At 36.4% G+C, this 25,537-nt stretch overlaps 1 protein-coding gene across 3 annotated transcripts in view; it reads left to right on the top strand.

Moving 5' to 3' along the window:
- OXR1 (oxidation resistance 1) overlaps positions 1-25,537 on the top strand; it is a 489,593-nt gene that overhangs the window by 88,382 nt on the left and 375,674 nt on the right. For 2 of the 3 annotated variants that reach the window (XM_032760253.2, XM_032760248.2), the window contains exon 2: positions 1,161-1,321. In XM_032760253.2, the coding sequence (XP_032616144.1) occupies positions 1,299-1,321 (23 nt within the window). In that variant the 5' untranslated portion in view covers positions 1,161-1,298. Of the gene's footprint in view, positions 1-1,160; positions 1,322-8,593; positions 8,612-25,537 lie in introns of those variants that run through there. The other variant, XM_058443638.1, reaches the window with a different exon arrangement.

Below are 25,537 nucleotides of genomic sequence, written 5' to 3' on the forward strand. Positions count from 1 at the left end.
CCATGGAGTTGCCATATATGCCTTGGCCTTCTTAGGTCGAGATTTATTTGTATGAGAGAAAAATAAAGTCTTTTCTAAGCCACTTTATTTAGGGTTGCTTTTTCTTAAACTTGTAGCCAAGCCTAGTGGTAGTCATTTGGGGCACATCTTTGGAAATCCTTTCCAATTCCCTAAGACTGGGCTAGAAGCCCCATCTTCTGTGCTCCCACATGCCCTGTATGTACCTTTATTAGAACATTTTCCCTATTTTATTGAAATCATCTTATTTTACATAAAACATTATTTGAGCACAAGAATAATATCTTATTCATTCAACCCTGAGCTATAGCTAGGATAGTGTATGTTCACATAGGATATGCTCAATAGGTATTTGTTTAACTGAAAAACACTGGATTAATGACCTGACTGAATAAAGTGCTAACAGTACTATGGAATTGATTTGAATGATTTTAATTCAAAATCATAGGACACTATAGTAGATGTCAAAATATATGTGTGGAGATGTTTGTCATATTTGTCACATACATAACACCCTGGCTTATCTCCCCCATGCTAATCAGTATAAATCATTTTTCCTATTATTTAGTGAATAATTTAATTCACTAAATTATTTAATGAATAATTTTTTGTTAAAGCCTTGGGTATGATGGTAACTTGTGTCATGGAATTCTTTTCTTCCTTCCTTTCCTTCTTTTCTCTTTCTTTTCTCTTTCTTTCTTTTTCTTTCTTTCTTTCTCTCTCTCTTTCTTTCTTTCTTTCTTTCTTTCTTTCTTTCTTTCTTTCTTTCTATCTGCTATGGGCTAATCAGGATCTTTGTTCTAGTCTTCTTATCACAGGTATATAAAGCTGATTTGGAGAGTATAACCTTTTGAAAAAATATTTGGTTCCACCAAATCACATTCTCTCATTTCCCTGAATTCTCTACTTCAGGGATTGAACGTTTTATTAACCTTTCAGATGGTTTTAAAAGTAAAGCATTCAGCTCATCATATGGTTGGTTAATTTTATCTTTGGTTTATTACATGTCTTATATTTTAAGAAAAAAATCATATTTTTTGTACCTTATACCATGACAAAACCATTGATTTGGATGAAATAAATCTGTGACAAACCGTATACACCAGGTACTAAAGATATCCATTTATTTCTTTTCTTTATAGGTCCTCTCAAACTGTGAGTAACTAAGTGGTTTCTGCATCATTCCAGAAGCAAAGCTAAAATTTTTAGTGGTGTTGTCGACTTGACCTGCCAATTCCCTGTTCTGGAATCAAGAGAAGACTACTCGACAAGTTGCTGCAATGTCTGTATCTAATCTATCATGGTGAGTGAATGGTTTTCTTGCCTTAAATATAAATGAATATATATCATGAGCAATATTTTATGAGGGAGTTGTACAGGCAGAGCTTGGGCAGAGAGAAAACTTAAAAATCTGTTTTCCAAAGATTATTGTCCCATGTTAGGGTAAGGAAAGCAACCTAGGATTAGAAGTCTGACACTTTCAGTGCTGTGATATCTGGGGGCTCTGGAAAGGATTGAAGCCTCACACTGAATCTGAGTGACATGCAATACCTTTCTTCCCAGCACACCGTAGGAGAGAGAAGTAATATAATATCCTTTCAGTATTCCTTGCTATCGGTATATTCCCAGATATAGGACTAACAAGCTATATGGGTGACTGTCAGTGTGGGGTAGATATTTGCTCATCAGTACTTCTGTTCTTCAGGTTTTATATTCCAACAAATCTACCCAGATTAAACTGAATAGAACTGAAATATGGAAGAGAAAAATTTGTTATAGATGCACATCTCTAAATAGCTGGCATTCTAAATAATCTTTGACTTTCAGTGCATGTTTAAAAGCTGTTTGGGATTTAAAAGAAGACGTGTAAGGATATTTTTCTGACACAAAATGAGCTTTTCTATAGCAATGAAGAGCAATACTAGTAGGGATAAATTTGAAGGTATTTTATTGAACTTTGACTTTTTTATATAAAGAGGTGAATAGGTGACATTTATGTAAATTTACAGTATTCAATACGTGAATATGAGGAAACTCTGGTAATTTTTTCCATTTCTTTAAGAATTCATTTTATCCTTGCTCTTCAATTTGTGCTGGAAATGTAGATAGCATCAGATTAAACAGTTGTTACTAGCTCAACTTAGCTCCATAAATGTATTTTTAGTGAAGTAAGCAATTTTTTTAGGGCAAGGATGTAATTATTTGTTTAGATTCGGAGTCATGTTTCTGAAGGACCCACTTTTTATGGACTCCCTAGAAGGTATCCTTGGATCTTTTGGCCTGGGCGCTAAGAATCTCAGTTTGAAAAAAAAAAAAAAAAAAAAAAAAAGAATTAAAGAAACTAAAGTATAATCAAACAAATTTCATTTAAATTGTGAATTATTACTGCACAGTATGTTTTCTTATTATATTACTATTAAAATTAAATTATCATTTAAAGTTTTTAAAAATGGAATTTTTGTAGAACCTGTGAGTCATTTCGAACTCCTGGGAGACCTTGACACGTTTCCTTAAAGGAATTATACTCCTGGCAAATTGTGTGTAGGAGATGAATTCTCAAAAAGCAGGGAGCATGTCAAAGAAGGGGGAGGGGAGGGTTGGGGAAAGGAAAAGGAAAGGGGGAGGAAGAGATTGAAACAGGTATGATTGTTGTATTTCAAGATAGCGTGCAGTGCAGCCTGATTCACAGGGTCAGGGCAGGACTAACATTGAGGCCTGGCCTCGGTGCGTACTTCTATTAACTGCTTTGATGTGATATGAGGATATGATTGTTGCTCCAAAACTCCACAAAGAGAGAGACTGCATGTGATAGTTCCAGCCCAATTGTCCAGCACAACACCTAGAATTTAGTAGATATTCTGTAAGTGCATGCTGTGGAAATGAGTGAAAAAATGAAAGCAGGTAATTCAATGGTAAATAAACGTTATCCTTCTAAAAGAAAGTTTTAAATTGTGAGGCTATCTTATAGAATTCATCTATGTGGAATTTGTAAGAATTCTTTCCATGTTACAGGTTCAGAGTTTATAGAAATGATTCTTGAATATTTTTATCAGCATGGTCCTCGATTCTAGCTAGTGTTCTGCATTAGATTTCCATGCAGGGAGCTATTAATTTGTTTTACCAGTGTCACCCCCACCATGCAGCTGTGAGGTGTTTGGCATCCTCATTCTCCCACTTAAGCATTTGGGTTGCCCAAGTGCTGGCAGCAAAGGAGACAAGAAAGTAAATCTAAAACATGCAAAACGAGTCACTGATTTATGTCACTGATACCTAGTTTAGACATCATTAACCTTCTTTTTTTTTTTTTTTACAATAACCTTTGTAATTCTTCTATATTCCTAACATCTTATAATTTTTATTTTGGGGATTATTGTTTTATAAATATTTCAATAGGAATGCATAGTAACTCATCATTACATTAATTTAGTTAAGCTGTTATAATCCTTTATCGGGCTCTCTGTTTTGAAATCCGAAACAAAGACATGAAAATATTGACTGATATGGGAAAATTAACTAGGTTGAAAGATTATTAATTTAAAATAAAACACGTAACATTTAAGTGTACGCCATGCTTGATTTAGCCTGACTAGTGCATTCTCTAACTGTCGTGGAAAACTACACGGGAATCTAGATCAGAAGTTTGGCTGATAACCACATAATCATAACAAGGAGAGCTACGTGCTTCCAGTGTTCAAAGGAATCAGGATAGGATACACTTGGCAGGATACACCTGTCAATAAAGGATCCATCTGCTAAACACAGAGGTCAGCCTCGCAGGGCAGCTTCTTTGTGTCTAGGAGTTGGATTAGCACTGACAATGTTTGCCCCAATGATTCTGAGTTCCACTTCTGCCAGACTCCGTCTGCTTGGCTTTCTTGTCAATGTTACCACTGAGCTTCTAGTCAAAACTTCCTGCAATCTGTGAACAGTGTAGTCTGCCTACCGTGACATCGTATTAGTTGACCATATCCACGTGTTGATTTTAAAATGTAACTCTGAGGTTAATGTGGGAAGTGCAGGATGCCTGTTGTGACTCTCACAGAAAACCTAGGAATTTTAAATCCATAGGTTAGTATAGTTACAGGCATATTTACAAATACCTAAGCAATTCTCCCAGCTTTTAAATACCCTGTATAAGAAAGTTATCTTTTTATACATTAAAAAAACTTCTTGCTCTAATAGTTATATGTATGATACTTGAAAAAATATATAAATACTTTAGCCATTTCATGTAAAATCTAAGAAATATATTTAATCTAGGAAACTTCCAAGTTTCCAGGAAACTACAGTCTCAGTTGGAAAAAAGGAATAGTGGAACTTGATTGTTTCATGAATCTTCCTATTTAGTAAATAATGATCAGAGAGAGACAATGAGTAAGTTGATGCTGGTTGAAATAGAAACAAAGGGATGTGCAGAATCTGTTGCAGAAAACAACGAAAAAGTGACAGGTTCCAGGCTAATCTGAGGGAAAGAATTGTTTCTGGTAGCATGGTTAAGTAACTGGAGACAAAATACTGGTCAACATATGTACAGTAACACTAAAATAGTGGGAACTTAGTGTGTAGTAGGGCCTGGAGAGTAGCAAGGAATTGGTTTAGTAGTGGAGAGTCTCAGTATGTTAATAGAGATCCTAGTGAAGGCTCAACTGAGTTTGCAAGATGACATCTTTTTGACCCAAATTATTTTTCACCATGATGCCTGCACACACTTTAATTTTGGTCCCCAAATCTGTTAAAGACTGGACAGCATCTTGTGGAGGTGATAGTAATTCTACTAGAGCTATGTATGGGAGAAAGAAGTCACTGGATGAAAGGCAGAATCCAAGTAGCCGCTCAAAAACTAGTGAGCATCTGTAACATGCCATGTCCTGTGCTAAGCACAGGGAAACAGTATTGGTTAAAAGTAATGACTGCTCTTTTTGGAGCTCATTTATAAGCCAGAAGACTGATAAGTGATCAAATAGCTCTGATTTAATGTGATAAGTGCTTTAAAAGATAAAAGGTACGTGCAGAATGTGTTTGAAAACAAAAGGGATATTTGTTTTTCCTGCTTGGGATGAAATGACTTATTTTTCAGAAATACAAATACACCTCTTGCATTTATTCCTAAATATAAAGAAATAAACTAATTGCAAAGGGTCAAACACTACAGAAAAATTATATAGCAGAAACTAAAAATGACCTAAATCTTATCATTCACAGAAAACCATTGTTTAAAACGTTTATGTATATTATTTTCTGCATATATTCACTGTTTTTGTTTTTTTTTTTTTTTTTTTTGCAAAATTAGACTCAAACCATGTATGATACTTTGCCATCTTCTGTTTTTAGTGAACAGTTTCTGTGGCCCTCACTCCATTTGGTGGATATAGAGCCACATCATCACCTATAGAGGCTGGTGTATCATCGCATGGCAGTAGTATTGTTTAGCCATCTAGGTTGGACCTTCAGATAGCTTCCACTTTTCTTTTATACGATTGTAAATATTTCTGCTGTGGGGAAAATTATTCAGAGATTATTGGTCACAAAGTACTGTGCCATTCAGGGTATGCAGCAGAGCGCTATCTTGTTGCAACTACCTGGATTGTAGACATCAAGGCCCTGGAAGAAATAATGTTTCTGAGAAAGAGTCTTGTTAATTCATCTTCTTTTTTTTTTTTAGTTTTAGAAAGGGGTCCATTATGTATGCTCACCCTTTTCCCAGATTTAGTTCCTCATAAACATCAAGTAATATGCTGGTAACTGAGAAATACTGCAGTTGGTTAGTAGAGTTTTATCAGAAGTCAACAAAATATTCCATTTTGCATGCCTACAGATTGGAAAAATAACAAAGCCTAAGTTGGGTAAGTTATTAATGTTTTGACTAAATTTAGAAATGGTGAATGATCTTCATTACATATGTTTATCATTTAAAATACTATTATGAATGTTGGCAATTTCAATAACACTTTAATAGGAAATAAATACATTTGAATTATTCTCTTTATCCAAAAGTAATGATTTTTTTTAGGCTGGGTACAGTGGCTCACGCCTGTAATCCCAGTACATTGGGAGGCCGAGGCAGGTGGATCACTTGAAGTCAGGCATTCAAGACCAGCCTGGCCAACATGGTGAAACCCCATGGTTATTAAAAATACAAAAAATTTGCATGGGTGGTGGCGCGCACCAGTAGTCCCGGCTACTCAGGAGGCTGAGGCAGGAGAATTACTTGAAACCAGGAGGCAGAGGTTGCAGTGAGCAGAGATGACACCACTGCACTCCAGCCTGGGTGACAGGGCAAGACTCCATCTCTAAACAACAACAACAACAACAACAACAACAAAAACAAAAAAAGTAATAATTTTTTTTAGAATTTTAGAGTTGAGAAAAATGCAAAATTAGAAATGCAGAAAGTTTGCTTTGTCAGATTATTCACATTACTTATAATATTTATATCTAACTTCTTATTTAATGAATAAATGAAGAAGTTGAATCATTCTATATTGTTCTTTGGCACCTGCATTTAGGAGAAGAAAATTCTGGAGAGACGGAAGCAGCCACTTCATTTTAAGGAGGGGGAATGGGGAAATCAAACTATCTTCTCAAAAATTTCTATAGCCATTCTTTTGCAAACTACTTGTCCTATTTATGCTGCTAAATTGCAGGCTCTCAGGGACAATACTAATGTACTTGTATTTGCAATGGCAGAGGAAGTACAGACTTGAACTGTCTCTATTTTTGGAACAATCAGGACCTGCAGGGGGAACAATGTGGATAAATAGAGATTGTAAGGGAAGTTATTAGCCCCAGTTTTATAGTAAAGGAGGAAAAGTCAGAATTTTGAAGGGTCTATTGTTGTCAAAAAGGAAAAAATAAAGAGAAAGGTTAGACATGAATATAAGACTGTTATTTCTAATTTTTTTAAAAGAAGACCTCTGTGTGATAGGAAAAGCTTAGTTGTGAGATAATATGAGTATTTCTCAGCGGTAAGTTCATGTTGAATGAATGACTGTTCCATTACGGTACTGAGAAGAGAGTGGGTTTGAGAGCCTGAAACCAAAGAATCTTCCTGTTAAGTGGAAATGGTCAGCTTGTAAAGGAGTAGAGACAGAGTAGAGTAACTCAAGTTTAGGGGAGCATAAATTAAGAGAAAATAACCTAGGAAGAGAAAAAAAAGAATAGAATAGCCAAAACAAAAGCTCAAGAGGAATGAAAAATGTGTCCTCCCAAATTACATAAAACTTTAAGGTAAGGTATCATTATTTGGGTTAAAGTTAAATTTAATGAATTCTACAAAATGCCAATGTCTTTCTATTCAAAATATGCCTTTTCAAGTTGAAAGTCTTTTATTAGTAAAATGATTAATACTATTTTGATTTGGGATTGACACTTTAATTAAATACACTACATTTTTAGAATACTTAATCATTTTTTGGCTTTAAGCTATGTGCCTTTAGAATAACTTCTTAAAAATTAGACATTTATAAGAGACTTGGATATTTTTCTTCTTATATCTCCCTCAAATTATTTCTCTTTGAATAGTCAAATAATTAGTAAAACACTATATTTTAATTTTGTCTTTAAAAACTAATGCCAACTAGACATAAATCACATCCTTGAAAGGAAATGCTTGGTAAGTTTTGGTCTAGGTAGAAGAGTTTGATTTCCTGTGCATTTAATGAGCCTGAGGTTGCAGGTTCAAACCCCACAGGGACTAATAAGTTCTATTCTCTTTCTTTTCCAAAGCCTACTAGACCTGTAACCTTGACCAGCCCTCCTTCTCAAACTTGCTATTGGTCATAAGTCATTAGAAATAATTGATTGATCATCACCAGCTTACAACTAGGTTTGGGGAAAAATATAAACATGAAAATCAAGTGTTCTTCAGGGGTTGATAATGGGTCACATATATCATCTTCCTTTTGAATGTCATCCAGGTCAAATAATTTAGATTTATGCTTTGAAATAAGACTTTTCATCATTCTCAAATGAATCATAATTTACTCTCTTGTGGAAGATCTACAGTGAATTATCACACCAATATTTCCTTAGACTGTAGAAGCTTTAACATAAAACTGGGCAGTCTGTTTCAAACCTTAAGGCTAGAGTTTCTATACACCACCCATTTGTGGACTTGAACAATTAGGTAAAAGACCAGCAAATCATCTACGATATAATTTAGTTATCAAAATAGATATGTAGGCTAACAGATGTTATTTTCAGCATGATCAAATAAAATTGACTGTCAAATCTTAAACACTATTTTCCGTAATTATCAACATTGTGTTATCCTAGTATACATTCTCCATCTTCTTTTATGTATTACATTTTGTTTTTTATTTGTTTTTAAAATTGTGAAAAGATTCCAGCTTGATTATAAAACTATTCCAGTTTAAACAATCACTTTTCATTACCATTATATGGTCAATAAAAGAATTCAATGCATTCATTTACACTTAGTTTTATGTTTCCTTTTTTTGTTTTTTTTTGAGACGGAGTCTTGCCCTGTCACCCAGGTTGGAGTGCAATGGTGCAATCTCGGCTCACTGCAACCTCTGCCTCCCGGGTTCAAGGGATTCTCCTGCCTCAGCCTCCCAGGTAGTTGGGACTACAGGTGCGTGCCACCATGCCCAGCTAATTTTTTGTATTTTTAGTAGAGACGGGGTTTCACCATGTTAGCCAGGATAGTCTCGATCTCCTGACCTCGTGATCTGCCCGCCTTGGCCTCCCAAAGTGCTGGGATTACAGACGTGAGCCACCACGCCCTATCTATGTTCCACTTTTAAGAGTAGGTTCATTGATATGAGCTGTGAGAATAATTTAAAGTTAGTTTATGAATAAATAATTTTAAGATAATTCTTGCACAATTAGAGATAAATTAGTATAATTTATTTCTAAACAGGCAGTATATTATTTTTATTAAATTAGAATTTAAAAATATTTATATTCATTCATTTCTTTATTCAACAAATTTTTGAACATCTACATTGTACAATTTACTATTTTCAATGCTGTGGAGAGAATGATGAATGACACAGAAACTTCTGCTCTCATGAAGCTTAGATTAATTTTTATCTATATCTGTGCTGAAGACAGATATAGATAAAAATATGTCAGCATGACAGATAGTGATATGTATTTTGAAGAATAAGCAGCTCATAAAGATAGAGTATGATGGCAGAGGATTGGGGAGGTGGTATGAAGAGGCTCCTCAGAGGTGACATTTAAGCAGAAATGAACTATACAACTCAGAGGAAAACTATTTCAGGCAGAGAAACAGAAAGGACAAAGAACCTGAGACTGAAAAGTATCTGGTATGCTTGGGGAACCATCTAGGAAGCTAGGTAGGTGGAAAACAGCCAATAAAGGGGAGAGTCCCAGGAACTGAGCTTAGAGAGGTAGCAGGGAGGCATATAGGCCAAGAGAAAGACTGGAGTGTGTTCTAAATGTGATGGGAAATTTTGCCCTCCCTTACTAGGTTACAGGTGAGAGTTCATATGAAATGTAAATTTAGAGAAATTCAGTGATAGGAATAATTGAGTGTTGAAAACAGAGTCTTGACACAATCTGATTTCTAAATTCGAAAGGATTTCTCTATGTTCTTCAAAGTTTATGAAAATAATTCATATTGTATTCTTAATACAAACATATGGCAGAAAAATAAGATATAATAAAAAAAGAGAAGATACCAAGGTAATGGAAAACCATTTTCATGAATATAACCAGTTTCTCATTATTATACATTTTAAGAGATTCAACAAATCTGACACATCTGAATAATTAAGGACATGGTATATGTTTTGTTTTGTTTTATTGCATTTTATTTTATTTTTTATTTTTATTTTTTGTTTCTTCTTAAAAAAATGGGATATATTTGCACAGTGTTCAGGTTTGTTACATAAGTATACGTGTGCCATGGTGGTTTGCTGCACCTATTGACCCATCCTCTAAGACCCCTCCCCTCAACCCCCATTCCCCAACAGGCCCTGGTGTGTGTTGTTTCCCTCTCTGTGTTCTCAATGTTCAACTCTCACTTATGAGTGACAACATGCGGGGTTTGGTTTTCTGTTCCTGTGCTAGTTTACTGAGGATGATGGCTTTCAGCTTCATCCATGTCCCTGCAAAAACATGATCTCATTCCTTTTTACGGCTGCATAGTATTCCATGGTATTTTCTTTATCCAGTGTATAGTTGATGGGCATTGGGGTTGGTTCCGTGTCTTTGCTATGGTAAGTAGTGCTGCAACAAACATACTTGTTCATGTGTCTTTAGAGTATAATGATTTATATTCCTTTGGGTATATACCCAGTAATGGGATTGCTGGGTCAAATGGTATTTCTGCTTCTAGATCCTTGAGGAATCACCACACTGTCTTCCACAATGGTTGAACTAATTTACATTCCTACCAACAGTGTGAAAGCATTCCTATTTCTCCACAGCCTTGCCAGCATCTATGGTTTCCTGACTTTTTAATAATCACCATTCTGACTGGCATGAGACAGTATCTCATTGTGGTTTTGATTTGCATTTCTCTGATGATCAGTGATGTTAAGCTATTTTGCATATGTTTGTTTGCTGCATAAGTGTCTTCTTTTGAGAAGTATCTGTTCATATTCTTTGCCCACTTTTTGATGTGGTTGTTTGTTTTTTCTTCTAAATATGTTTAAATTCCTTATAAATTCTGAATATTAGACCTTTGTCAGATGGGTAGATTGCAAAAATTTTCTCCCATACTGTAGGATGCCTGTTCACCTTGATGACAGTTTCTTTTGCTGTGTAGAAGCTCATTATTTTGATTAGAACCCATTTGTCAATTTTGGCTTTTGTTGCAATTGTTTTTGGCATTTTAGTCATGAAGTCTTTGCCCGTGCCTATGTCCTGAATGGTATTGCCTAGGTTTTCTTCTAGGGTTTTTATGGTTTGGGGTTTTACATTTAAGTCTTTAATCCATCTTGAGTTAATTTTTTTATAAGGTGATGGAAGGGGTCCAGTTTCATTTTTCTGCATATGGCTAGTCAGTTTTCCCAGCACAATTTACTGAAGAGGAGATCCTTTCCCCATTGCTTGTTTTTGTCAGGTTTGTTGAAGATCAGATGGTTGTAGATGTGTCATGTTATTTCTGAAGTCTCTGTTCTGCTCCATTGGTCTATGTGTCTGTTTTGGTACAAGTACCATGCTATGTTGGTTACTGTAGCCTTGTAGTTTAGTTTGAAGTCAGTCAGTGTGATGCCTCCAGCTTTGTCCTTTTTGCTTAGGATTGTCTTGGCTGTACGAGGTCTTCTTTGATTCCATATAAAATTTTAAATAGTTTTTTTCTAATTCTGTGAAGAATGTCAATGGTAGTTTGATGGGAATAGTATTGAATCTCTAAATTACTTCGGGCTGTGTGGCCATTTTCACGACATTGATTCTTCCTATCCATGAGGATGGAATGTTTTTCTGTTTGTTTGTGTCCTCTGTTATTTCTTTGAGCAGTGATTTGTAGTTCTCTTTAAAAAGGTCCTTCACATCCCTTCTTAGCTGTATTTCTAGGTATTTTATTCTCTTTGTAGCGATTGTGAATGGGAGTTCATTCATGATTTGGCTCTCTGCTTGCTTATTGTTGGTGTAAAGGAATGCTTATGATTTTTGCAGATTGGTTTTGTATCCTGAGACTGAGCTAAAGTTGCTTATCAGTTCAAGAAGTTTTGGGGCTGACACGATAGGGTTTTCTAAATATAAAATCATGCCATCTGCAAATAGAGACAACTTGACTTCCTCTCTTGCTAGTTGAATAGGCTTTATTTCTTTCTCTTGCCTGATTCCCCTGGCCAAAACTTCCAATACTCTGTTGAGTAGGAGCGGTGAAAGAGGGCAACTTTGTCTTATACCAGTTTTCAAAGGGAATGCGTCTAGCTTTTGCCCATTGAAGATGATATTGCCTGTGGGTTTGTCATAAATGCTCTTATTATTTTGTGATATATTCCATCAATACCTAGTTTATTGAGAGTTTTTAACATGAAGGGATGTTGAATTTTATCATCGGCATTTTCTACATCTATTGAGATAATCATGTGATTTTGTTTTTCGTTCTGTTTATGTGATGGATTACGCTTATTAATTTGCACATGTTGAACTAGACTTGCTCCCCAGGGATTAACCCAACTTGATCATTGTGGATAAGTTTTTTGATGTGCTGCTGGATTTGGTTTGCTAGTATTTTATTGAGAATTTTCCCATCCATGTTCATCAGGGATATTGTCCTGATGTTTTCTTTTTTTCTTGTGTCTATTTCTGGGTTTGGTATCAGGATGATGCTCGCTTCATAAAATGAGTTAGGGAGGAGTCCCTTCTTTTCAGTTGTTTGGAATAGTTTCAGAAGGAATACTACAAGCTCCTCTTTGTACCTCTGGTAGAATTCAGCTGTGAATTCTTCTGGTCCTGGGCTTTTTTTTTGGTTGGTAGGCTATTAATTACTGCCTCAATTTCACAGCTTGTTACTGGTCTATTCAGGGATTTGACCTCTTCCTGATTTAGTCTTGGTAGGGTGTATGCGTCCAGGAATTTGTCCATTTCTTCTAGATTTTCTAAGTTTGTTTGCATAGAGGTGTTTATAGTATTCTCTGATGGTAATTTTTATTTTTGTGGGGTCAGTGGTGATATCCCTTTATCTTTTTTTATTATGTCTATTTGATTCTTCTCCCTCTTCTTTATTAGCCTAGCTAGCAATCTATTTTGTTAATTTTTTCAAAAAAAGCAGCTTCTGTATTCATTGATTTTTTGGAGGGTTTTCTCATGTCTCTATCTCCTTCAAGTCTTCTCTTAGTTATTTCTTGTTTTCTGCTAGCTTTTGGATTAGTTTGCTCTTGTCTCTCTAGCTCTTTGAATTGTGATGTTAGGGTGTTGATTTGAGATCTTTCTAGCTTTCTGATGTGGGCATTTAGTGCTATAAGTTTTCCTTTTAACACTGCTTTTGCTGTGTCCCAGAGATTCTGGTACGTTGTCTCTTTGTTCTCATTGGTTTCAAAGAACTTCTTGATTTCTGCCTTAATTTCATTATGTACCCAGCAGTCATTCAGGAGCAGGTTTTCCAGTTTCCATGAAATCGTGTGGTTTTGAGTGAGTTTCTTGATACTGAGTTCTACCTTGATTGTACTGTGTTCTCCAATAACTCTTCCTGCAGGGAAGCCTCACCCAATGAGGAAGGATATGCCTGAAGAAACACTCTGGTGGCAGACTGCCACAGCAGGTGTGTTGGGCTGTGGGGACAAGTCTTGGGACAAAGCCTCCCTGGCTCCAGCAGGGGAAAAGCACAGCCTGGAGCTATAGAAATGGGTGCTGCCCTTCCCCTGCCCAGGGAGCTTAGCTTGTTAGGCAGTTGCGAGTCCCAGTGCTGACTGCTGCCTCTCCCCCAAGGAGCTCAAAGGACTTAGACAGCAGGCAGTCACAACTGTGCTGGTTGCCCCTCCCCCCAGGAGTTCAGCAGGATTAAGCAGATTCCAGCTGAGAGGCTGTAAGAATCTGCCTGTTCCAGGGTTGGGACAGTAGGCCTGGTGGCATGGGTTCACAAGTGGTATCTTCCAATCTGTGGGTTGCACAGTTTCATGGAAAAAGCACAGTTTCCCTGGCTGGGTAGCATGCTCACTCAGCACCTCCCTTGGCTCAGGGGAAGGGGTTCCCCATCTCCCTGTGGCTCTCAGGTGGGCTGCCACACCACACTGTTCTTCCTTCTCTCTGTGAGTCACACTTGCCTTCTAATCAATTTTGATGACAGAACATGGATACCTTGGTTGCTGGTAAAGAATTCACATGCTTATTATGTTTTTTTTTTTTTTCAATGGGAGCCTTGGAACACTGCTGCTTCTAGTCAGCCATCTTGGCCTCTCCCCTGTGATATATGTTAAGCATCCCTAATTTGAAAACTCAACATTTGAAATGTTCCAAAATCTCAAACTTTTTGAGTACTGATGTGATGCCACAAATGAAAAATTTTACACCTGACCTTATGTGATGGGTCACAGTCAAAACCATTTCATGCAAAAAATTATTGAAAATATTATATAAAATTATCTCCAGGCCATGTGTATAAGGTGTATATGAAACATAAATGAATTTTGTGTTTGGACTTGGGTACCACCCCTGAGTTATCTCATCATAAATGCAAATATTCCAAAATCCAAAAGTATCCAAGATCCAAAACATTACTGGTCCCAAGCATTTCAAATAAGGGATACTCAATCTGTTTAAAAGAGATGTCATCTATAGAAACATTTTACCTTGCCTTTTATCAGTAGATGAATTATGTTTTTATAAATTGTGGAAATTGAGAATATACAAGTCACCCTCGATATCCATGAGTTCCATATTTATAGATTCAGCCAAACTCAGATTGAAAATATTCAGGGAAAAAAATTCACAAAGTTCTTAAAAATTTGAATTTGGCCCACACCAAGTACTATGTTGAATCCACATGAATGAAGTAATGTGTAGGCATTGTATTAGGTATTATAAGTATCTAGGGATGATTTAAAGTCTCTAGGAGGATGTATATAGTTATATGTAAGTTCTATACCATTTTATACCTGGAACTTGAGTATCCTTGGATTTAGGTATCGTTGGTAGGACCTGGAACCAGTCCTTCATAAATACTAAGGGATGGCTGTATTATAGTTGCCCAACTTGTGTTTTTTGCTTATTTTTAAATCCCTTCCCTTTCCCATAAACTTTAAGACTAATTTCAATATGTAAACACAAAAGTGCATTAAACAATAATTTTTTTTTACTGGCTGTTTAATGTGTGTGTGGTTTTAGTGAGGAACCAGGTATAACACAGTACCCATCCAGGTGCTAACATGTTATGGAGAGAATGTTGGCATAAAATTACTAGGTATCCTTCTTGGATAAAATTCACTTTATTCTAAGATTATGACCTTTCTATCCTTTTCACGGTAAAATATGGTTTCTTCTATGGTACTGGTTATAGATGGAAGATACGGTGTTCTTTAATATCTTTTTAGACAGTCTTGCTCTGTCACCCAGGCTGGAGTGCAATGGCATAATCTTAACTCACCACCACCTCGACCTCCCAGGTTCAAGTGATTCTCCTGTCTCAGCCTCCTGAGCAGCTGGGACTGCAAGCGTGTGCCATCACACCCGGCTAATTTCTGTATTTTTAGTAGAGACAGGGTTTCACCATGTTGGCCAGGCCGATCTTGAACTCCTGACCTCAAGTGATCTGCCTGCCTTGGCCTCCCAAAATGTTGGGATTACAGGTGTGAGCCACTGCACCCAGCCCTAATGTCTTTTTTAAAAATCAGAATGTAAAATCAAAAAGTTTGGAATTACTGATATAGTGGGAATTACTTAAAATCGGCTCCTAGCTAAAGTAGTGTCAATGGTATATGATCCATATTACAGAAGTCACTCATGTGTATCTCCCACCTTCATTTGGCACTTAGGTTGGTAGATTCAGTGTATTGAGACAGCTTAAACATTACATAATTGCCTAGAAAGGGATAAAAATGATCTTATAAGCAAACAAATATTACAGCCTACTGGAGTCTTCTTTTACTAGACACACATAAATCACTGCCTCTATAAGGAGCATGGCTAATCATCTTTTTCCCTGGATATTTGCCATTTGATATCTGGGAAATACACCATAGCATTATAATTACTTCTTTCCTACTACTGCTTTATAGTCATATTTAACATTTATGCATTTTCCTTCTCTTTTTAATGATTACATTTTCTTTATTGGATAGCATTAAAGTTTTCCTACTGATGGGTCAGACAAACTCATTTTTATTATGGTCAAAAATCAGTTAATTGTTCAATACTATCTAACTTGCTAATGCTATTTCCAAGTATTAAGAAATATCTATTTTTCATAATAACTAGGTTTGAACCTTTGAATGTGTTTTAATTTCTCAGAATTTGGAAAGTTAAATGTTCTCACATTTATACTTACAGAGGTCAAATAAATGATATTTAGTGAGTTGAAACTATTAATTATAGATACAAGGTTGAACTCAAGTGAACATTTTCCTTTGATCTAGTTCTGTTTAGATAAAATGGTGCATGATTTTAGCAACTTCAGTGCTAAGTAATCAGAGCCGCCCAGCAGCAGCAACAGAGACAGAATAATCTCCACTGACAGACGATTTTATAAAGAGCCAGATTCACCAGGCCTCCCTATTTCAGCTATGAGCTCATAGCAGAAGGCTGAGGTTCTAAGATGTCCACCATCCTTTCTGACTGATAAATTTCATGTAGGAGGAATATTATTGTTCCAGATGGTTTTTCAGCTTTGTGCACACTAGCTTCATAGACTCCCGCTGTAACTGAAAATTGTTTTTGCTCCAACAATTGACAAAAAATTAGATTAGGTTAACTACTTTTTGGTTTTAGATTACTGATACAAAGTGCTTTCATGACTATGACAAAAGAAATTGAAATTCAGACTAAGTGACGTCCCTGTGTGCATTTTCACTTAGACATTTTTCCCTGAGGTTTTTATAGTATCATTAAATTACATTCAGATACAGAATTTGCATAGAATCAGGCTCATTGAAATTTTGATGATCTTTTTCAATCTGTAATATTGCTAGTAGGGTTTTTATGGAAAACTAGCTAGATATTTTAAGTCACTGTAAAAACGATGATATAAAAAGATTTAAAAGCCATCTATTATTAGGTTGGTGCAAAAGTAATTGTGGTTTTATCATACTTTTAATGACAAATAGTTTGCTTGCATTGTGAAAGCATTCATTGTTTACTTCTAGGTTCTCATGAAATGAGTATAAGAAAGTAATTTTCTTGAAGGTTTGTTTAATATTCCTCCATAGATTTTTTTCAATTAAGATTTTAAGCATTTGGAGAATAAAACATATCTTTAGCAGGTTATAAATGAGATCAGTTGAAGTCAAACTTTGAGCTATAGTTATCATCACAACATACATGGGGAGATACTTGAAACTTCAGCTTCCCAGTTGAAATATCCACAAGACATCTGACTACTAGGAAAGGGATGGGGTCATGTTACACAATTCTGGTCCCAGGTGCTCAACAGGTGCCTTGCAATCACAAATGGCTGGACATTCGTTAGTGCCTTCAGTCTGACTCCCAGCTAGGCCTTGGAGCAGAGAGTGTGTATACAATATTGGTTGAAGAGTTTGGTTAAAAAGAAAAACAAAGCCCAACGTTAGAAAAAGAGGTGACATAATTTGGTTCCCACAAGGCTATTCTGTGCCTACCGTATGCAGACACTTTTTTAAAGACATGGAGTGCCTTAGCTCTTCTGCCCAGGCCAGGATGCAATGGCAAGATCATAGTTCACTGCAACCTCGAACTCCTGGGCTGAAGCCATACTCACACCTCAGCCTCCGGAGTAGCTGGGACTACAGGCACATGCCACCAACCCAGCTAATTTTAAAAATATTTTTAGAGACAGGGTCTCACTATGTTACCCAGGCTGGTCTCAAATTCCTGGGCTCAAGTACCCTTCTCACCTCAGTCTCTGTATACAGACAGACATTTTTTTACTGGTCACTGAGGAGTTTTGAGGATATATTTCCAGCTGTGAATTAGCGCTGTGGCTCATTTGAGCTAAGGTGAAAACATTCCTGATATTCAAGAAAATAAAACAATCCTGTTCCCATTTTGTCTTGTTGATTTTTAGCATCTACCCTTTGGAGAAATATCCTCAGATTCATGTTCTGTCATCTTTTGCCCTAACTGTCCCTTAGCCTTTTCTCATCGTCATAAATTATTACCTGACATTGACGGGGCATTTCCCTAAAATTGTAGAAAATTTTGTAGAATGAAGCTGTGAAGTCATAAAAGACAGGGTTGCGAAGCCTAAGTTCACGATCAAGGACTACTGAAAGACAAAGAATCTTGTTACAAAATAGAAAAATAAAAATCATATTGGCCTAAGACTTCAAAATGAGAAAAATAAAGATAGTTATTGGCCTAATGTTACTAATTTTCTTCCTTTAGTCTGAAAATGATGTCCTTCCTGACTTTTTGTTATTAAAATGGACATTCTTTTACAAAATGAAGGTGATAATAAATTATCATTGATGTCACTAATTGATAAAATCAGAAGTGGTTAGCCCTAAAGTGGGGCTCCACCTCTAATTTCCAAATGTGTGCTTTCATAGATCTAAGAGTGTGAGAACTACTGATCTAATTCAGCTAATTACTCAAACCATGTATCCTGTCAACAGAAATCCTAACAAGTGGTAATCTAGCCTTTCGTGAAAACCCTTCCTGTGGGTTCTCAGCCAGATGGGCAACCCATTATGCTTTTGGGCTCTTCGAATTAATACAAGTATCCCCTACATTGGATCTAAGTCTTCTATGCTAATTGCTACTTTTTTATTTTACCCAGAACTGTATATGCTATGTCTAATGTAACATTTTCCTAATTGTGCTCCACAGAACATTAATTCTATGGAACTCTATGGAATAATTAACATATATTAGTAGATATTACCACAAAAAGGGGGGAGAACTGCAGTCAAATTATTTTGGAAAACAATAGTTCAAACTATAGGTTATTTCAGTACTTCAAAAATGCATTTTTGGGATAATACACACACCTTTTTTTTTTTTGAGAGAGGGTTTCCCCCTATCGCTCAGGCTAGAGTACAGTGGCATGATCATAGCTCACTCTAACCTAAATTCCTGAGCCCAGGCGATCTTTCTATCTCAGCTTCCGCAGTAGATGAGACTACAGCATGCACCACCACACTTGCCTAATTAAAAAAAAAAAAATTTATAGAGATGAGTTCTCACTTTGTTGCCCAGGCTGATCCCAAACTCTTGGCTTCAAGCAATCCTCCCACCTTGGCCTCCTAAATTGCTGGGATTACAGGTGTGAGCTATGGCGACTGACCTAACAAAATATTTTTTAGTATAATTATATTTGCCCAATCAGGGTAAGTTAGCCGTAAGTATGACCACAAGACAACTAAGTTGATTAGTATCGCATAAGGAGTTCATGGGCAGCCGTGTTGTATTTGCTAATCTATGCTGGATATATTTAAGAGGGATATACAGTCATCTGAGTTTCTGAAATTTCGACTATAGAATTATTGTTTTTTAAGCAGTGAATGCTATTTGGGGCAGCAGTAAATCATTAAACAAACATTATATTCATTTCCTGTTCCACCTTTCTTTAACTTTTCTTAATCTAAACATGTCAATTGCTTTAACCCTTACTCAGTTACATGATTTCTATACCCTTTAACTTTACACTAGGCATGCCCTTGTTTTGTCTTTGCTTTTGTTGAAAATATGGTGATAACTGAACACAAAAATCAGATTTGTTTTGACCTAGTGTAGCATAGGTGCTATCTTCTTTTTCTATTTGTATATTTCTATCAGCATTAACAGTTCATTTTTATTTTATTGTGTTCTTTTTGTCTGATACTTCATGTGGTTATCAAATACCAAACTAGAAATCTGTAATAAGCGTGTATCTATATTAAGAATCAACTTGTTAGAGCTGGTCCATCAACCTGTCACGTTAAGATCTTTTTGGAATTTGTTAATTAGCTTTCAAAGAAATATACCTACTCAAATATCTCAAATAGAGACAGGTTACTGTAGGGATTAACACTGGAAATCACGAGGACAAATATCTTAGTGACACAGTGAAGCTCGCAGCATTCCAGAAATAGCAGCACATCCAAGTGTCAGGGGTTGTGCTGGGACAACCTCTTACTGCTGTACCACTGGGCCACATGGGAATGAGAATGTGGTTTAGGAAACCCATTACGATGCAGTGATGCCCGAGTGACTGTCATCTCATTGCTTCCCCCCCACTCTCTTCAAGGAGCAGGACTCTGTTAATCTCTCTTCTAGTTCTCTGGCATTAATGTCATTCACTCATGTCTGACTTTTTTTTTTTTTTTTGAGACGGAGTTTCACTCTTGTTGCCCAGGCTGGAGTGCAATGGCACAATCTCGGCTCACTGCAACCTCTGCCACCCAGGTTCAAGTGATTTTCCTGCCTCAGCCTCCCAAGTAGCTGGGATTACAGGCATGTGCCACCACGCCTGGCTAATTTTGTATTTTTAGTAGAGATAAGGTTACTCCATGTTGGTCAGGCTGGTCTCGAACTGCCGACCTCAGGTGATCCACCCACCTCGGCCTCCCAAAGTGTTGGGATTACAGGTGTGAGCCACCGTGCCCGGCCTGATGTCTGATTTTCTTTGGGACTTCCAATTCTGCTCTTGCTACAACTGCTTAAGTCTTACTGTATATTTCAAACTCAAGAGCTAGTCTATTCATTACACTGCTGAGTCTTTTCCAATATCCTTTTTCAATCAAGCAATGCTTCTACTATTGCAACTTTAATCTGCCATATGCCTTATATAATGGGTTTGATTTTTGAGTATAATTGTATTTGACCCAATCAGGATGTTAGCCATAATTATGACCACAAGACAACTAAGTTGATTAGTATAGCATAAGGAGCTCTTAAAATGTGGTTCCTAGGCTTTGCAGAATCAGCATCACCTGGAAACCTGTTAAAGGCATCATCCCAACCCTACTGCATCAGAAATTCTGGGATGGCATTCAGCAATCTGTATTCTGTCAAGCCCTCCAGGTAATTCTGATACATGTTCAAGTTTAAGAACAGATGGTGTAAAATTATCACTCTAGAGTCTAGATTTATGGGGTGAGTGCCAAAAATAATGGCTTTAGGCATAATTGATATGTAGATCTTTCTGGTAATATTAACTAACAGTTTCAGCTGCTTTTTAAAGTTGTTTTTTGACAAGAGAAGAACATTACAAGCATGTAAGATCATGCTTTTTTTCCTATTTGTTGTGGCATTTAATTGATATAAACACTGGACCAATTTTTTGTATACAAGTTTACTATAATAAGCCTGTGTTCTTATTTTTCTTATTTTTCTTTCTTTCTTTCTTTCTTTTTTTTTTTTTTTTTGAGACAGAGTCTCTCTCTGTCACCCCGACTGGAGTGCAGTAGTGGTATCTCAGACACTGCAACCTCCGCCTCCCAGGTTCAAGCGATTCTCGTACCTCAGCCTCCTGAGTAGCTGGGATTATAGATGCGCGTCATCACACCTGGCTAAGTTTTGTATTTTTATTATGGTAGAGACAGAGTTTCGCTAAGTTGGCCAAGGTGGTCTCGAACTCCTGGCCTCATGTGATCCATCTGCCTTGCCCTCCTAAAGTGCTGGGATTACAGGCATGAGCTACCAAACCCGGGCCCAAACCTGGATTCTTCATGTTTAAAGTACTCGAAAAGGAATGTGTATCCCTGCCTATTTTGGTTCTCATGTATATTTTTTAATATAACAGCTTTATTGAGAGAATTTACACATCATACAATTTACCCACTAAAGCTATGCAATTTAATAACTTTTGGTATATTCACAGAGTTTTGCTTTTATTGCCACAATTTTAGAATATTTTAATCACTCTAAAAAGGAATACTGAACCCATTAGCAGTCATTCTCTGTTTCTCACTCTCAGCCCATTCCCCTTCCCCTTCTCCCAGTCCTAAACAACTACTAATTTACTTTCTGTCTCTATGGATTTGCTTATTCTGGATATCTTAGATAAATTATATCATACATATCATACATCATATAGTCTTCTCTTTCTGTTTTTTCCCCTTAACATAATGTTTTCAAGATTTATACATGTCATAAGATATATTAGTACTTCATTTCTTAATTTCCAAATAATATTCCATTGAATGGATATACCATACTTTACTCATGCATTCATCAATGGGTGGACATTTGGGTTGTCTGTACATTTTGGCTAGTACGAATAATGCTTCTGTGAACACTCATACAAGTTTTTACATGGATATTGTTTTCATTTCTCTTGGGTATATACTTAGAAATAGAATGACTGGTTCACCTGGTAACTCTTGTGTTTAACTTTTTGAGGAACTTCCAATCTATTTTATAAAGTGTCTGTCCCATTGTACATTCCCATCTACAGTGTTTGGGTGTTTCTGTTTCTCCATATCCTTGTCAGCACTTGTTATTATCTGCTTTGGATTATAGTCATCCTAGTGGGTCTGTGTACAATCTCACTGTGGTTTTGATATTTACTTCCCTGGTGATTAATGGTGTGGAGCATCTTTTCCTATGCTTATTGGCAATTTCTTGAAGAAATGCTATTCATATTTTTTGCTCTTATTTTACTTGGGTTATTGTCTTTTCATCATGAAATTATAAAAGTTCTTCATATCTTTTAGATATATGATTTCATAGAAGTTTTTTGGGATGAAGATTTAAAAGATCAAATATGATTCTTGTGAATGGAGAGAGAAATTAATGAGAGATAAAAATATTAATTTTCTTTTCAATGAAACACAGGGTAGCAGTGGGCATTAGTACGAATTCAACACCAGATCTACCTATTATATATGCAGGATATTTAATTGAGAGATTTTTACTTGAAATTTGTTGAGAAGTAAGCCAGTGCAGAGTTCTGAAAGAAAGAGAGTTTCCATAAAGAATAGATAGCTGAATACTGAAGAGTTCACACAGGACTGGAACTAAATATAAGTTATTCAACCTGTGAACAATGATCTTAATTATTGGTGACACAGTTTCTCTGGAGTGGTGGAACAAGAAGCAAAATGCACTCATCTTATATGTGTGAGAGAGGAATGGAAATGGAGATGGAAAAGACTTGCCTCCATTAAGTTGGAATGCGATGAGTAGGAGAGAGGAGGCTGGTGAGGAGATGGAATTAGGGTCAGGGAAGCAGAGGGTCAAATCTTTGAAAGATTTGAGCATGTTTGAGGGAATGGAAGGAAAGTGTGTGGGGAGGGAACAATCAATTGAACATAGAAGGGGAGGGCAGAATCTCAGTGAGGTAGACAGGGAAGAATACAGAACTCACAGGGAGCTGTTCAATAATGGCCATCAGGTCACCTCTTAGAGTTCCTGAACCTTGCTCAGATGTGGGATCTAAACACACAGGTTATACCTTTACTGTTCACGTGGGCCTGTTGACCTGAATGAGGTTTCTCATCTTCATTAAATTCCCTCTCCTAATGTATTTATCTAAATTTTCTATCTAATCATCAGAGTCGATTCATTCATGAAGAAATGTTCCTTTTTATGGAATACTCTGTATTACTGAATTATTTTTGCGGTGATATTCTGAAGTTTGAGGCAAGCTTTTAATTCAAAAATTCTCCTGATATCCCTTATAATTCAGTATTTTAGTGGCTTAAATATACCTCCAGTCATACTACAATTCCAGGTGGCATATAAAAGTGGGAAATGGTTACAAACATTAATTACTTAGCTGAAGCAAATTTGATTAAACAATAGTCTAAACATTTCTTTCTAAATTATGAGCATCCATCAGATGATATTCCTTTTGTTTCTATGGTTTTTATATGACGCTTTCTTATTGATGTGTTTTCACTATCTCTAGATTAAATGTATGGAAATCAGACTTTTAACTCAGCAGAAATCAAGATATCCAGCTTTAAGTCCTGGCTTTGTAGTTAACTAGCTCTGTGTCCTTTGTCAAGTCACATTCTTTCTGAATACTTTGCTTCTTCATTGTGAAATCACAAGATCAAAATGTTAAGTGTATAGTCCTTTCCAGCTTTGTTATTTTGTGAGTCTTCATGTTAGTTTGGAGTTGAACTTTCTCTCATTGTTTACTAACCCAGATCCCCAAGTGAAAAAAAATGCAGCATCCTGATTTAAAGGTATAATGTTCCATAATGTCTTATGTTCTCATGGCTGATTTCTTCAATTGACCACAAATCTTCAAAAGAGAAATCGTGGTGCTTCCTTCCTGTCCATGGATTCTTTCACATATAACTAACATTGATCTAGAGCTGCTTGTGGAGCTGTCCCAGTCACGGGCCTTCTGAACAGCATTTGTGCGCTTGTTAGGACCTAGGCTTCCTGCTTGGTGTGGACCAGGATTATGATTACTACACTCAACCCCACAGCCCAGCTCTGCTAGAGGGTCCCGCCAATCCGGTATTTTCTTTTCTAAAGTCTCCCATCCAGGTCTGAGAACTATAGGGTTTTGTTTTTTTTTTTTAGGAGAGAGAGAAGGTAGTCAGGGGGAGTGGGGGCTATATACTAGGCACTGTGTTAGGTGATCTGTAATATAATTCCAATAAATGTTTATACCTATTCTGGCTCTGGCAGCTGGGTAATCACAACATTATATATGTGAAAACTAAGGCTAATGCAGGTGAAATAATTTACCCAAGTAGGTGGAGGGAAATGGTCTGAACCTCTGACAGCCAACATCCAGTGTTGGCCCTTAGCTACTCTGATTTTGTGCATCTATAGTAACTTTGGGTGGAAGAGTACTTTTTCTTTTTTTTTTTTTTTGTAACACTGGGTGCCTGGAAATGTAGGAAGGAAGTGGGGAGACTTGAAGAATATGAGAAAGGAAAGATTGGTAACCATATCTTTGAAGAGCGCATTCATTTCATTTCAGGGTATCTATTCTAATGGAAATCATATTTTCCCATTGTTAATAATAAATGATCATGAAGGCAGTTGTTATTCTTTGAGTTGCTTGTATAATGATGCAAGAACACTGTTAATCAGTATTTTAATTAGGTTTATAGCATTAAAGTTGTTTTTATATTTCTCTATGTAAAGTTTCCATGAGTTTTACATAGTTAACATCATTGGTTTCTGGATATCTAAATTCATTTTCAGCACTGATAATAGACCACATTGTATTAGTTTGGAAATGTACTATCTATGATATGTATTATATCCTCTTGGCAGCTACTGCATTGTGTTAAAATGAAGCATCGCCTGTAAGCCAGATGTGTGCACTTGTCATTGCCTCATTTGAAATATTGCATTATGAAGAAATTGATGCAATCCTTACAAACCTATAAGGATTGCTTTGCATGTGTTTGATTAAAATGTATGGAGCAAACCATTACTTTACAATATAGAGGTTAGAAGTTCATCATGTAGTGAGTGTACTCTTTTGGCCAAAAGATAAAAAGATGATCAAGACTGAAACTCCAGCTTCACATAGCTCACAGCCTGGTGAAAGAGATAGATATAAGACTGAGCTTTCAAAACCATACCATAGGAATTAACTTCACTGAGTTTATTCTATTTACCTACAGGGTCTGAAGCCATACATCGTAAGCCAAGTCAGTGCAGCCTTTAATCAACATCATTTTTTCATGTAGCACTTAGGATTAAAAAAATCACCATAAAATTATAGAATGAGAAAAACTTGGCATAATAGCAGCTCCTCAGGCAAAGATCTAGGGATTTTATTTGTTCATAAAGTTAATATACACCTAAAGTGTGGTGAGCCTCTATATCTATTACAACAGGTAGAATGAATAGAAGTCTGGGGCAAGAACAAATGGGCAAGGGGGAAGACTTCATCTGTGTGCTGTAGTAGTTAGATCACATGTTGAGTAGGGGGCTCATTTCTAACCACTACTTTATGGAAAAGACTGACAAAATGATGCTTGTCTATAAAAAGTAAATACAAATGGCTGCCTCTCATAAGGATGTTTGAGTTTAAAAATGTTAG

This window comes from Hylobates moloch, unplaced genomic scaffold (genome assembly GCF_009828535.3).
Source record: "Hylobates moloch isolate HMO894 unplaced genomic scaffold, HMol_V3 SCAFFOLD_9, whole genome shotgun sequence".
Classification (NCBI taxonomy): Eukaryota; Metazoa; Chordata; class Mammalia; order Primates; family Hylobatidae; genus Hylobates; species Hylobates moloch.